Source organism: Serinus canaria, chromosome 2 (genome assembly GCF_022539315.1).
Source record: "Serinus canaria isolate serCan28SL12 chromosome 2, serCan2020, whole genome shotgun sequence".
NCBI classification, from domain to species: Eukaryota; Metazoa; Chordata; class Aves; order Passeriformes; family Fringillidae; genus Serinus; species Serinus canaria.
In genome coordinates, this window is record NC_066315.1 from 112,412,214 (window position 1) to 112,426,161 (window position 13,948).

The 13,948-nt window shown below is 40.3% G+C and overlaps 1 protein-coding gene across 2 annotated transcripts in view; it reads left to right on the top strand.

The window, feature by feature from the left end:
- Nucleotides 1–3,104: 3,104 nt before the first annotated feature.
- The window catches only part of RGS20 (regulator of G protein signaling 20), a 39,765-nt gene continuing 28,921 nt past the window's right edge, over nucleotides 3,105–13,948 (top strand). The window contains exons 1-2 of one of the 2 annotated variants that reach the window (XM_030235896.2): nucleotides 3,105–3,227; nucleotides 3,409–3,411. In XM_030235896.2, the coding sequence (XP_030091756.1) occupies nucleotides 3,105–3,227; nucleotides 3,409–3,411 (126 nt within the window). The remainder of the gene's footprint in view (nucleotides 3,228–3,408; nucleotides 3,412–13,948) is intronic. The other variant, XM_050970596.1, reaches the window with a different exon arrangement.

Here is a 13,948-nt window from a genome sequence, read left to right on the forward strand (position 1 = left end):
GCACACTCAGAAGTGTTTGAAAAAAGACATATACAATAGTGCCATATAGAATTATGTATGTATGTACTACACAATAGAGTAGTGGAAACTTTGCTGGTGACAGTGTTACTCCTTTGACAAGTGCACAGTGGAATTGTGGGCTACCTTGTCAGAGTGTGGTGGGTAAGCTACCAAGATTCACATGTGCTTTTATCCCCCATCTCCAAACACTTGGCTACACCTGAAAATTTTCACCAGTGTGAGTCCCATGAGGCATTCTCTGTGTGAAGGAACTTCATTGCATTGCAAGAGAAAGCTTTGAGAAAGGAAAGAATTGTACAGTTTTTACAGGAGCCTGTCACCACTATGACAGCAAAAGGCAATTCTCAGCAACCAGTACAAACCCATCCTGTGTTATCAGCTTGGAGCATCCCATGGTGCCTTATCTATGCTGGTTGGTTCTCTGGATCTTGCTGAAGGTAATGACTGTAAAAGTGCTGTGTGCCTATTTTTTGACAAGCATCTATGCTTTAGGAGTCAGGTGTGCAAAACAATTCTCATTTAGCTATTTTTGGTCACATCAGTGCTTGTCCATTAAATTCTGGCAATGCAGCTTCACTTGAAGTTGCTATGTTTAGATGACTTTATTGATGTGTGAACCAGAGTGAAAAGTGAAAAGCACATCAGCATGCAGAAATAAAAGTCATCAATTTCCTGGATCACAAAGAATAAGAATGCTCAATAGTTTAATACTAGAAAATTAATGCAGATGAGTCATCCTCACACTAAAACTACAGACAGCTGGATCGTGAGAGTGTTTTTCTGTTCTCCTTTCTTTCTTGTAATAAGAACAATGTATCATTGTGTATCACTTATTCTCCAAATTACAAGAGTGTTTTGCACACCTGCCATTTAACCTTTCAGCATTCTGTACATCACCTGGATCCTGCGTGTCTGCACAAGTATTTAACATGTATAGAAGAAAATGCTTTGAAAATTTATCCAAGCAGAACATGCTTAGAAGGTTAGGAAAGTGAGCACACTTCTCTAATTCACAAAACAATCAAGTATTTTTTTTTCTCTCCTGTCTAATTGTGGAGGAAGAGGCCTCATTGAAGAGACCTTCCTGCATGGAAGCAGAAGTGATTTTTCAGATGTGGAGTACTTCATTAGATGTTTGTCCTGAGGAATTACAGCAAGATTGGCCCATTGTGAACTAGATTTTTACTGCTTCATCTGTCTTTGTTTTCTCCTCTTATTTTATCTTCATTTTATTGTGTGTATCATGCTGGGAAAATGTTATTTTGTGAGTATCCTTTTTAACAAGTAACACCTGCTTCCTGCAGCCTATATAGACTTATCTGATTTCTAGGTCGTAGATCATTTGATAGATCATGGATCACTTGGATAAGTTTTCTTTTAAATTCATCAGATTCTTGTCCAAAGGACCTGGCAAAGCTAATATGCCACAGTTGTGCATATATTACAACAGGCAACCTTCTGATTGCTCCACCACCTCTTTGAAATTAGGATTTACGAGCTCAGTGAAGGAACCAGACATAACTTATCTGCAGCAGGAGTGGCCTTTTTGAAAGAAATATAAACTAACATGTTATTGTAATAAATACATCTTCTGCTTTTTCCCCTCATATAATGGAACAATGCTGTAGTGCCAGAAAGTTGGAAGTGAAGTGCTATGCAAAAACAGGCACAGAAAGGTCTGTGCAGTACTCTTTGTTGCCTTGAGAAATAATGCATCTGGGGTTAAAATAGAATTATTTTAGAGAGTAGGGACACGTGTCTCTGTCTCATGTACGTTCCTTTCTCTGTTGAAAGCTGAAGAGTCTCCAGCCACTCTTTGAGCCTACTTTCACCATCAGTCTCTTGCTTTGTGTCAACAGCTTTTGTCTGTACAAGGTCTGTACACCTGGAAGTGTAGAAGGAGTGCTCTTCTTCTTCATCTCAGAAAAAGGTAAAGTCAGAACAGTAGCTTTTTGGAGAAAAAGTGAAATGCTGAGCTACCCAGTGCTGCTGATGGTAAACCTGGCTAGAGGACAGAAAAAAAAAAAAAAAAAAAAGTTGTTTTCCTAAGTCTGAGCAACAACTCTGACAAAGTCAACTTATTACTGGAGCTTATGCTACAGCTTTCTGTAACAGAGTTTACTATACAATGACTTCTAGTGCCATTGTCAGGCCTCATTGTTCTTAGTTTTTCTCCTCAGCATTTACTAGATTTCTCTGAGAGGAGGACAGAAGTGTGACCGAGGCAGTTCTTCTCACAAGAGACACTGTGTGGGCAGATGTGTTATATCTACCTTGTATCTACAATGCTGAATTGCCAAAACTTTGGACTCTTGGTAGAAAAAAAATTGTTGGGTTAGACATATTTTTTAGTTTGAAAAAAAGATGTAGACAATAGCAAGTGGGTGTTGGCAAAAACCTGGCAACCCTCTATACAGCTGAGAGAAATAATCTATTAATAATCTACCTGGAGCCATAATCCTTATATTTAGTGTGTCTCTATCCTGAGACACTGCTGCAGCTCGTGTGCTGTTTTCACTGGTGCTGCAAGGATTAGCAGCAGGCCATCTGTTCAGCCAATGAGGAAAAACATGTGATTGGCAGGTACCACTGACCTAAGACAGACATCTCCTTTTGGTGCTGCCTGCAGAGTGTAACTGTGTGCGGAGCTCCTTCTTCTTTCACGTTGTAAATGAAATACATTCACTCTGAGGTGATAAAAAGTGTCTCATGGTTGTTACAGCTTGTTTTCCTGGCATGTTCAGCCACTCTGTGCTTGTCTTTCTCCTTTGCAATTTACTAAAACCTACAAAGTTGTAAATCTAATCTCTAAGCTGGCACATGCTGAAGGGATGAGACACTGCAGAAATCCGAGGACAGATAATCCTGTTTGTCTCCAGAACTCCTCCAGGCTGCAGGAAGAACTGGCAAGCTGCAAGAGGCCTGGACATTTGTCCATCAGTGTAAGGACAAGCAATCTTTATGTTGTTGTCATTCAGCCCAATGTCTGGGATTTGGTTTAATTTCATCATTAAATATAAGTGGTGCTTTTCCAAGAAAGGTCATTGTAAAATTTGATTCAGGAACAGCCTTTTTATTTCTTGATGTGGAGGCAAGTTGTGCTCTACTTCAGGACTCACAGCTACCATGCAGACAACTGTCAGGCAAAGGAGAACCTCCAAAAAGAAGATGAAGCAGATATTAAAGCTGCACAATGGATTTTCAAGGTAAGAAAAAAATTCAGGATTAGTCATACAAATGTCCTGTGGGAGGGGGTGAAATGGTGTATCTGGAAAAGAGGAGAAAGAAGTGTTGATGTAATGAACAACAGCCATAGGTTGTTTATCACCAAGACATGACTATGCATGCAGTTTTCCTGAGCCTCATCCCCTGCCCTCTGTTCCTCAGCAAGTTGCAACCACAGTGACAAAGGAGGTGGTGGTCTGCCTTCCCACTAAGTGTCTGCTTTCAAAGAATATAATAAACACATCCATCTAACAAAAATTATTCATACTTTGTGAAGCTAATCTGTTACTAAAAGAGTGAGGGAAAATATGTTGCTTCATGGTGTTTAGACACTGAAGAGTTTTGCTGTTTTTACTGGTACTATGTCAGATTATTTTTATTGGTAGTTGACAAAAGATGATATGCCAAAGAAATCAAAGTGCATAATACTGAAGTCTACTAGGGAATAACAGTAAATCCTCTTTAGTGAACCTATAGAGTATTCCTTAGTTAGAAACAGCAGTCATGTATCTTCTAGATTTTGTCAAAAGCCTGAAAGCTGCCTGAGTGGTGAACTGAAATTATTTATTTAACTATGCATGTTCCTATGCAGCATAGCAAGAGAGACAAATGCCAGAAACTGTATCTTATTAAAGTTTTGGGGCAAAAGTAGTGCATCATTGTGCATGATAGGGGAAAGGAAGTGATAGCAAAGTCCTGCACTCCTGGAACCACAAAGGTTGTCTTTTTTCAACTAAAAGCATAGAGATGCTAAGGCATCCAGGTGAGTTTGTTGGCAGGGTTGGGGAAAGTTAAGACAGGGGAAGGAGCTATTCCCAATTCCACATCTGCCTCACAAGTTAAAGCTAGATTTGATCTCTCCATCCCATTTCCTTAGCCAAAGTATAATCATTTCTAAGAGGCTGTTTCATTTGAATTATAGGAATGCACTCATCAGAAATCCTAAATTACTTTCACTGCTTTTGCTGAGAGAAAATGCTCAGCCTGGTTTGCAGATATCAGAAAACTGTTTCTGATAATGAACAAAGTACACTCTGTTCAGAATTTCATGTCATTCTGGCCTATTTTCTGTCCATTTGGCACATGAGACTGGGGACTTCTTGACCCTCTTGAAGGCAAAAGGGATTTTGTCATAGATCCAATGGCTCTTGAAGTTAACCATTGATAGTCATCGTTTCTGAAACACAGATTCTGAGTTCCTCATAACTCATGTCCCCAGTCATTTCTCATTTAGTCATCCTTTAATTCACTGCAGGTGAATTGCTCCCTTCAGCTTGCTGATTGCTTTAGTGGATATTGCCTGAATTTGTAGTTTGTTGCTGAGGTTATGAGAACATGATGCACAGGACTGAGTCAGTGACCTAGCAGAGGATAACTTATGCTTTCTCTATTCTGCAAAGGATTTGTCTGTAGAGGGACATAAATGCCACTGGAATGTTCAGAGTCAGTTACTGTCCACAGTTCCTTTAAGAGCACTGTTAAAGGAACTTCTTCCAGCTTCCCTTCTCCTGCTTGCTCTCTGTTCCATTTACTTTGTTTAGTGCTTTTGTTTCTAAGTGCTGCAGCTCTACTGGTGTGGCTCTCATCCCTGGTAGCAGAGACAGCCTGCAGGGACTGCCCAGGAGATGCTCTGTACCACTTTCTGAGCTTAGCTGAGTTGAAATTGCTGGAATATGGAAGCTCAGGTATGAGGCTACACTCTCTGGGGGAGCATGTCTCCAAAACTTCATAAACCATATCAGCAAATGATCCTTTCACATATGTAATGTAAGCAATGTTACTGGTAGCTAATGGGTCTACAAGGATTGTGTTAGTGATAGAAGTTAGAAAACTTACCCATCCAGAAGTGTGTACAGCCCTAAGGCTGGGGAACTAAAATAAACTGCAAGCTTTACTTCACTTGGGTGGGAAACGCCTTTCTCTTTTACTGCTAGGGAACCACTGCACAGAGAGGGTTTACATGATTTCCTAGTAGTATTTAGGAAAAAAACTTCAGGTTTGTAAGGTTCAAGACCTGTTTGTGACTTACATTTCCAGAATCGAGGAGATCACATTAAAACTTTCTTTTTTTTTTTTAATAACTCCTGGTGACCTTGAAATGTACAGAAAGTTCAGGTTCTTTTGGTAAAACATTTTTATATGTGACACTGCTTGCTGCAGAGAGATTATGTTCTTAGACCTGTAATTTGTGTGACTGACAGGGTCCTTGATCAGACTGATTCCACAGTCCTCATTAATTCCCATGCTCTCCTCCACTTTAGATGAGATTTCGGATTTGATACTTCTTAATGTGACTGGTGGCTGCTTCTGAGACCAAGTTGGCACCTAATTCCACATGCCAAAGAGTAAAAAAGCCAAAATATATTAAAAAAATTTTCAATTAAAAAAACCCAAAACAAACAAAAAACCCACAACAACAACAACAACAAACCTAAATATTTTAATGGAACACTTGAATTAGGTTTATTTATTCTTCAATGTGCTTTCAAAGAGAAACTGAATTACAAGAGAAATGTTTTTGAAAAGTGGCAGGCAGACCTTAAAGGCCTTTTAAATTCTCTTCAGAACATTTAAATTACCTCAATGAGTTGTTTGTTTTTATCTCCATTTGCACTGCTTAAAAAACCTTTCTCTCTGGCATGTTGATTTGCATGTTGATTTATAAAAGTGTTAAAAAGCAAAAGTGAATAAACTGCTTTTTGCCACTATCATCAACACAAAGACACAAGGACTTTCTTAAGCCAAAGCTAACACAGACACATTTATGTGTGCTCCCAAGAAGCTTTTTGCAAGTAAACAAAACAAAACACCCCTGAAACATTATGATGCCTTGCATCATATGATTCTCTGCATAGGGACATAGTGCAAGGCATCAAATATATCACAGTTTCTTTCCCCTATGGACAAAATTTAGCCAAAGTCCTGTTCCACAGAGCTCATTGCTATACTTTCCTCAGAAGAGGATGAGAATGTTCCCCAGAGAGCTGCCACTTTTTAGTTCATGTCCACATTACACCTGGATAGAACCTGTTTTACTTCTATAACGTAATTGTGGTTTCAAAGCATACAGTCTCCAGATTTGGTTGGGTCTACAGGAATAATGCACCTACAGACAGCAGGGGACTGGGCAAGTGCAGGTAGGAAAGCAGGGTGAGGGCTCTGAGAGCATTAATAAGTCTTCATGGTCCTGACTAGCCTCAGCTGGGACCTCTACCCTCACCCATGGACCAGCAGCTCCATTCAAGTTTAGCCCACAGGGCCGGTTCCCTTGAGCTGAGCCTGAAGGGAGGATGGTCCCCAGTCAAGTGACAGCCATGTAGTGGAGCCTCCCACCCTGGGCTGACTTCCTGGCTTGACCTTGGCTGTCACCTGTCAGTGTGGGCTTGCCTGGTGGCTGTGGGACCTGATCATAAATCTGATCTGAGGAGCTGACTTCCACCTTGCTGTGGTACTGTTTTATCATCTGGATCTTTCTTGAATTTGTCTCTGTTCTGTTTGCCTTGCTCGTGGAGTGGGAGTGGGATGTGGGATCCCTTTGCTTCCAGCTCATCTTCTGTGAGGACACAGCCCTGTTCTTGCTAGGGATTGAAGCAGAATCCTTTCCAGCTTCTGCTGACATTTGCCTCACCTGTAAGGGCTTCCTTTGCTCCACAGGGCATGGAGCAGAGAGGTGAAGAACAGCACAGTGTTAAGTGAAAAGATGTGTGCCAAGGAGATGCAGAGAGCCAGTATGAACCCTCCTTAAACAATAACCTGTAGGCTGAGGCACTGTGATACCTGGTTATACCAGAATGGCTTTCCTGCTTGCCAAGTCCTCTCCATTTAAATTCTGTGTGGGGGACCAGGCAGAAATGGAAATGGCCTCGAGCATGCTGTCTGAAGGAGTAGCCCCAGGGAAGCATCCTTTATCCTTGGTCTAGCTGATCTAGCTCTGCAGGAATCCTTTGGGCCTGGACATGTCCAACATTATTCTATGAACTGCTTGTAATGTTAAAGTCACTCATGACCATGCATAGCTCACCTAAATTATTTGGCAACTGCTGTGAATCATAATTTCTTTGATAAAATATAAAATAGGAATCCATTCACAAACAATTCCAGAAAGGTCAAAAATCATAAAAGTTATTTGCAAAACTTTGATGCCAGTTGAATAATTGCACTGATTTTATCCAAGTACTCCAGTGTCTTCAGCTGATGAGTGCTGGCAGTCATTAATTGCTGTTACTCTTAACAGTCCCTCTGAAATCAGATGCTGTCTTCATCTTTTGTAAGAGTAGGAAAAGTCCTGGTATTAGTAAATATACTCACCCTTTTCAGTCAATATAATCTCCACCATGTTTACAGTATGTTTTTCATACTTTGTCATTTTTGTGTGTCTGAAAGCTTGTGATTGTCAGAGGGTGTTGAGAGCAAACCAAGAACACACTTCTGTGCTTCTGAGCAGATCTTGCACATAGTTAAACAGGCTGAAACATAATTGAATAGTCACATATTATCTCTTATGTTTGAGATGGGCAGGGGATGCAAACTGCATGGCTAGGGATTGAACCCCTTTCAGATGCAGCCAGCATTCTTTGTCCATGCCAACATAGTTATTTGTACACAGCAGATGTAAAATTTGAGATATGTTTGACGCTCTGTTTTATTCAGGAGCAAGATTTCAAAGGGAGACAGAATTCTGGGAGAGATATGAATATTATGGGGTATTTGGGACCACCAAGTTATGAGCAGGTAGTCATACTGATGACTTCTTTGATGATACAGTATACTGTTTGATAGGTGAAAGAGTGGGTATTTTGCCAAATAGTTATAGACTAAGATAATAAAATAAAATCATAAGCACTTCATTTTTAAGGTAAGCAAAGTTATTTCTAGGATGAGCTGGAGAGCATTATCTCTCTGTGGTGTTCTCTGGTGCTTAATTTAGTTTGCTGGACATGTATCCTTAATAACAATAGTATATCTTGTCCCTGAAGTGCTTTCACTAGTTAAGAAAGGACTACTCCTGCACAATTTTACAGACAATCAACCTTTATGAGACCTGCAGTGTTGTCTTGGTTTCAGCTGGGATAAACTTAATTTTCTTCCAAGTAGCTGGTGTAGAACTGTGTTTTGGATTCAGTGTGAGACTAACTTTACTAACAAAGTAAAGTTTTAGATGTTGCTAAGCACTGTTTGCCCTAAGTCAAGGACTTTTCCACTTGCCATGTTCTGTTGGTGAGTGGGTGCACAAAAACTGGGAGGGAGCAGGGCAAGGACAACTGACCCAAACTGGCCAAAGGGACATTCCACACCACAGGGTGTCATGGAATGTTGGCCAGGAGAGCCCAATTCAGCTCTGTGGGTCCTGCTGGGGGCAGTGGAGGAGCACAGTGTGCTGTGAATGGGGCATCCTGCAGCAGACCTTGGAAGACAGGCAGTGAGCCACTGGCTTAGCTTCTGTCAGTGCATGGGACTCATTTCACCACTTGCTGGCTACCCCTGCACAGCCTTGCAGAGATCTTTAGTGCTGGCTTTGGGCTTTTCTTCCCACATTTTCTCCAGGTGTCCATAGTATACTAATCTGCTCCAGGCAGCTCAAAGTATTGAATAAAACTCCTTTTATAACATTATCTTTTAATCTTTAGCATGAAAGTAAGAACAGATGAGTGTGGCTTAAGCAAGAATTGTTCTATCAGACAGAAAAAGTTATGGTCTTTTACTGTGGGGGTGGTGGGACAGGTTGCTTAGAGAGGTTTTGAAGTCTCTGTCCTCAGAAGACTCCAAACCCTGCTCAGCACAGAACTGAGAAGCCTGAGGAACAGGAAGCAAAACAAGACAATATGCAGAGACCTCCTTCCAATCTCAACTATTCTGTGAAACAAAGAGCTCTTCAAAGAGGCTTTCTTTTTAAACTTTTCTGTAATTACATGGCATAATGATATTTTTAATTCATAAATTCTTTTTTGTTTTCTTTTTGCATCCAGAAACATTTTTCAGAGAATAGCTGGCTGTATTGCTCAGCATTGTCTATGAGCCAATAATAGCTGCATAGACAGCAGTCAGAGGGCATTCTTTTGTAAAAGTTGTCAAAATAATAATGTACTACACATTAATGGGTGGATTACTTGCATATTAATGGTGTGCAAATTTTCTAGTCCTCATAGATAATTTGTACTAATTTGCAATAATGTGTTTTTCTAATTTAGTGATTTACATATTTTACTATTGAAATAGCCCTAAAGCTTCCTGTTCACACATACACCTTTGAAGTGGGCAAAATGCAGATTCCTGGCCTGATTAAGATATTGCTGTCAGAAAGAATTTATTGAATATGAAAACCAAAAGGCAAAGTGCTTTTACACTAGTTCTGGAAATTTTTCAGCAAAACAACCCTAGACTGACCTGAATTACAGAGATTGTTTTTATTAATTTACAATGGCCTTCTTTAAGTGGAACAAAATGTCATGCTGATTAATAAATATCCTACTCAGCCTAAATCTAGATCAACTCATTTGAGATATGGGTAGCTTCAGGTTTACAAATACATTCATTTACTATATCCTTTCACCAGCAAGAATTAATTTAGATAAAGGATGCAGGGAAAAGCAACATTACTCTGGAAGACCATGGAGACCTTAAAAAAGCATCTAGTTTGGAGTGTCTGGGAATCAAACAGCTTTACTCCATGATATACCTCTCAGACTCAAACTTGATGAAAGTAAACGACTTTTGGTAAAATACAAAATTAAAATGACATACCTTTCTGCATCACTAGCCCAGCATAATGCAGTTGGTGTTGCTGTGACTTGCAGCAGTTCAGTCTGATGTGTTAGAGATCACCCATAACATAACATTCCCATGGTACTCTGATTTATTTCCAATACACCTTATTTCTAATTGAAAGAGGTATTGGTGTATGGGGTTTTTTCAGCTCATATTTCACAGGGATTTCTGAGTACCAGAGGATCCTGAAGTACCAGATCAGCAAATCCTTCCAGTGACCAGGAGAATGATGTGGGGTGCAGTATCATGGTAATCAGAGGGCTGGAACAGCTCTCCTGTTCCAGAGGCTGAGAGAGTTTGGGTTGTCCTGCCTGGAGAAAAAAGGGTTCCAGGGAGATCTTAGTGCTGACTTCCAGTGCCTAAAAGGAGCCCACAAGAAAGCTGGAGAGGGACTTTTTACAAGGGTGTGGAGTGACAGGACAAGGGGAAATGGGGTGAAGCTGAAAGAAAGTGGGTTTAGCTTGGATAAAAAGAAGAAATTCTTGACTGTGAGGGTGGTAAGGCGCTGGAACAGGTTGCCTAGAGAGGTGTGGATTCCCCATTCCTGGAAGTGTTCAAGGCTAGGCTGGATGGAGCTCTAAGAAACTTGGTCTAATGGCAGGTGTCCCTGTTCATAAGGTGTGGGAGGTTGGAAATGGATTATTTTTAAGGTCTCTTCCTTCCCAACTCATTCTATGATCTAAGATTATCAGAGGCAGTTCTGGGTGGGAGTTTGAAAGTGTCCTCTGACATTTGCTGTTAGGATCAGCCTAAATATCCCTGTTTAAATCCATTACTCCTTGCTGTGTATGCTGTGAGTATGAAGAGTAATTTACTCCTTCTCTTTGCCTGTTTGTACACAATGCATGCTACCCAAGATGTATTGCTCATGAGTGAAACAAAGATACAAAAATCATGATTTCCACACTTGCTTTTTCACAGTAGTTTCTTTCCACAAAAATTTCAAAGATTCCACAGGAAAATAAATGTTTATTTCAAGCTTTTTAATACTTACTCAGTCCTACATTTGCTAGCCCCTTCTAGGACAGTTTTTTACTTCCATTTATTTGTATCTTTTCCTAAGGCATATTCAGTCAAAAAAGAGGTGCAAAAAGAGATCAGAAGCCTATCACAAATACCTTACTTTCAAAGCCAAGCTTCATGTTGCCAGCTGACAGCTAGGTGCATCCTTCTGAGAAGGTCAAAGCCAAAGCCATGCCAAGCCAGGAAAGGCAAGGGAGAGACCATCATCCTTCTCCCAGAGACCACATAGGGGATAAAACCACCTTGCTAATGTACAATGAAAGTAATTTTATATTTCTTCACAAGCACTAAAATTTAAAAGTGAGACAGAGAGAGCATTATTTTTCCATCAGACTCATCCAAAACATGGGCTGAGGAAATTACTTGGGAAATGGCAAGGATCTCTGAGCAGATGAAGCCTGGCTCACAGCAGCCTGTGCCTGCTTATTGACAGTTCTGGATGTCTCTGAAGGCTTGGCCTTTCCCAAAGCCCCTCCCTGTCCTAATGGTGATTTCAAAACTCTCAGGAAAATAGATGTTGAGATCTTTAAGCTAACAGATATTTATCCTACCACCTTACGTGGCTGGAAACAGCTCAGGAAGCTAATTGCCTTCAATATTATACATTTAGTGTCAGTCTCAAAGTAAATCCAATCTAAAATACCATATCAACTGTTAAAGGTAAGAGCAGGCTAAAATAAATCAGGAGCTGCCCAGTGATGCCTGCCAAGCAGCAGCTGATTGTGTCACAAAATGTCACATATTTTTTTCTGGTTCACTGTAGCAAGCACTTAATTACTCTCACAAGAAGGATGAAATTATTTTCAGGAGCCTAGAGATGTCAGGTCTATGCTGAGGAACTCATACAGGAAAAGGGGGAAGGCTCAAATTTGTTTTGTTATTTATTTGGTTCCAGCTGTGAACACAGCTTAATATCAGGAAGTAGCTGTGATTTTTCCTGTGACAGTTTGTGTGATTTACTTTAGGACTAAGTAAAGAAGAAAACAGTTCTCATTGTTCTGTTGACTTCACTGGTTCCTTTGAGAATAATAAAGCTAAGAACAAAAACAGTGGGTCAGGCTTAGACCAAAATAGGATAAATTATTTGTTCTTCAACTGTAAAACAATTTATTATGAGAGACAGGCAGATTATAATATTTTAAAGTATTAATTTTCTTGCATTGCAGTGCTTCATTTTGTAAAATCTATGCTCTTTTCTTTTTATTTCCAAACCAATTTGTTCAAACACACAGATTCTTATGAGACAGTTGTCTTTGGGGAAGAAAATCTCCTTTAAGGGATTCCTTGCTAATGCTGTAGTATAGTATCCCAGATGAGCTTTGGCACTCACACCCTTTGTGCCTTTTGGTACTTGGACCTCATGTTCAGATTTGCAGAGGTGCTCAGACTGTGCTGAAGAAGCTGCTGAGTTGCTCCTCTCTGACCCCTTGTCCTGCTTTTTCATTTGCAAATTCTTGCTCCATTACATTACCCAGGATTCTGCATGGTAATGCACGGGACATGTACAACATTTATATTTAATATGGGCCCTAAATAAGATGGCTAAACACTGTTTCTCAGCTTTCATCCAGACCTTCTGAATGGTTCAGCATGGAATAGTTTTCCAGTCATAAGACTGACAAAGTGAGTCACAGCCCTTAAAAGCCAAGGACATTTCTTGCAACTAGCATAACTTAATGTTCACTGAAATGCTTGATTCTGATTTTGATGACAGACTAGTCTTTCTCACTGTGCTGCATTTATTCTACTCATACAGACTCTGTGCAGTTAAATGCCTGTGCTTCATTTCAGTACAAGAATAATGTCTTAATGAATGATTTACCTGGAGAACAGTGGCATGGTTTGTGAATTTGTTTCAGATTCACAAAAAAACTATGCTCTCTCATTTATCCCTCTGGGTTCTAAACAGGTTCTTACCAACCTTTCCAAATCATCAGGAGAAGTAAGTTAGAGGTGTTACAGAACAGAGGAAGAGGTTAGACTGTTGCAGACAGGAAAATTTCAGTCCCAGTTTGTAATTTCTGTGTTTGGTCAGAGGTATGGTTGAAATGAACTGCAAAAAGGAGGTTGGAAGAAACATTTTGACTGCCCAGGAGCAGAACATGGTCTTTCAAAGTAATGTAATGGAGGGAAACAAGCCTCAAGTGTGGCCTTGTCAGTGAGTTGATTTGAGCAGTGATGCACAAAGATGGGACACAAAAATAGGAATGTCCAAAATTCTATCCATCAGGAGTGCTGTTCTCCCTTGTTCTCCCTCTCTCAAGACAATTCTAGAATCCAGAGCAAAGGGCAGGGCAGTGCAGGGATACATGATAGACAGACCTGGAGAGGCCAGAGGAAAAGCCCAGTCTGCATAATGGAGGGTCAGTCTCTCTGTGCATCAAACAGGAGAAATGTGGTTTCACAGGAGCACATCAAGCACCTCCCTCAAAAGCTCAGTAACTCTGAGTTGGTTTTTTGTTGGTTTTTTTTGTGGTTGTTTTTATTGGCTCATTTGTTGGGGTTGTATCTGTTTGAAGTGTTTTGTTTGTTTCTTTATTCCTTTGTCTACTTGAGGTCCTCTGTCTTTAACTTGTAACTCAGTATCTGTGGTGTCAAGGGAGACCTGGGAGCAGATATCATTTGTTATGCTGCTTCAAGCCTAAGCAAGCACAACACTCAGCCAGCAACTTGGGCTGTAATTACAGTCTCTCTAATCTAGGCAGATACTCCCATAGGGGCAAAATCACATAGGGCATCTCTGAAATAAATGTTAGTGAGATATTGTTCAAGGAAACTCCAGGGCTTCCTATTCACTTCCACAGGCATACTCACTTCTACATAACAGGGATAACCTGACCTCTTTAAGAGAGTATTTGTTTGGTACCACTGATAAATCAGTTCACTAGGATAGATAACACCTGAAGTCTTCCCT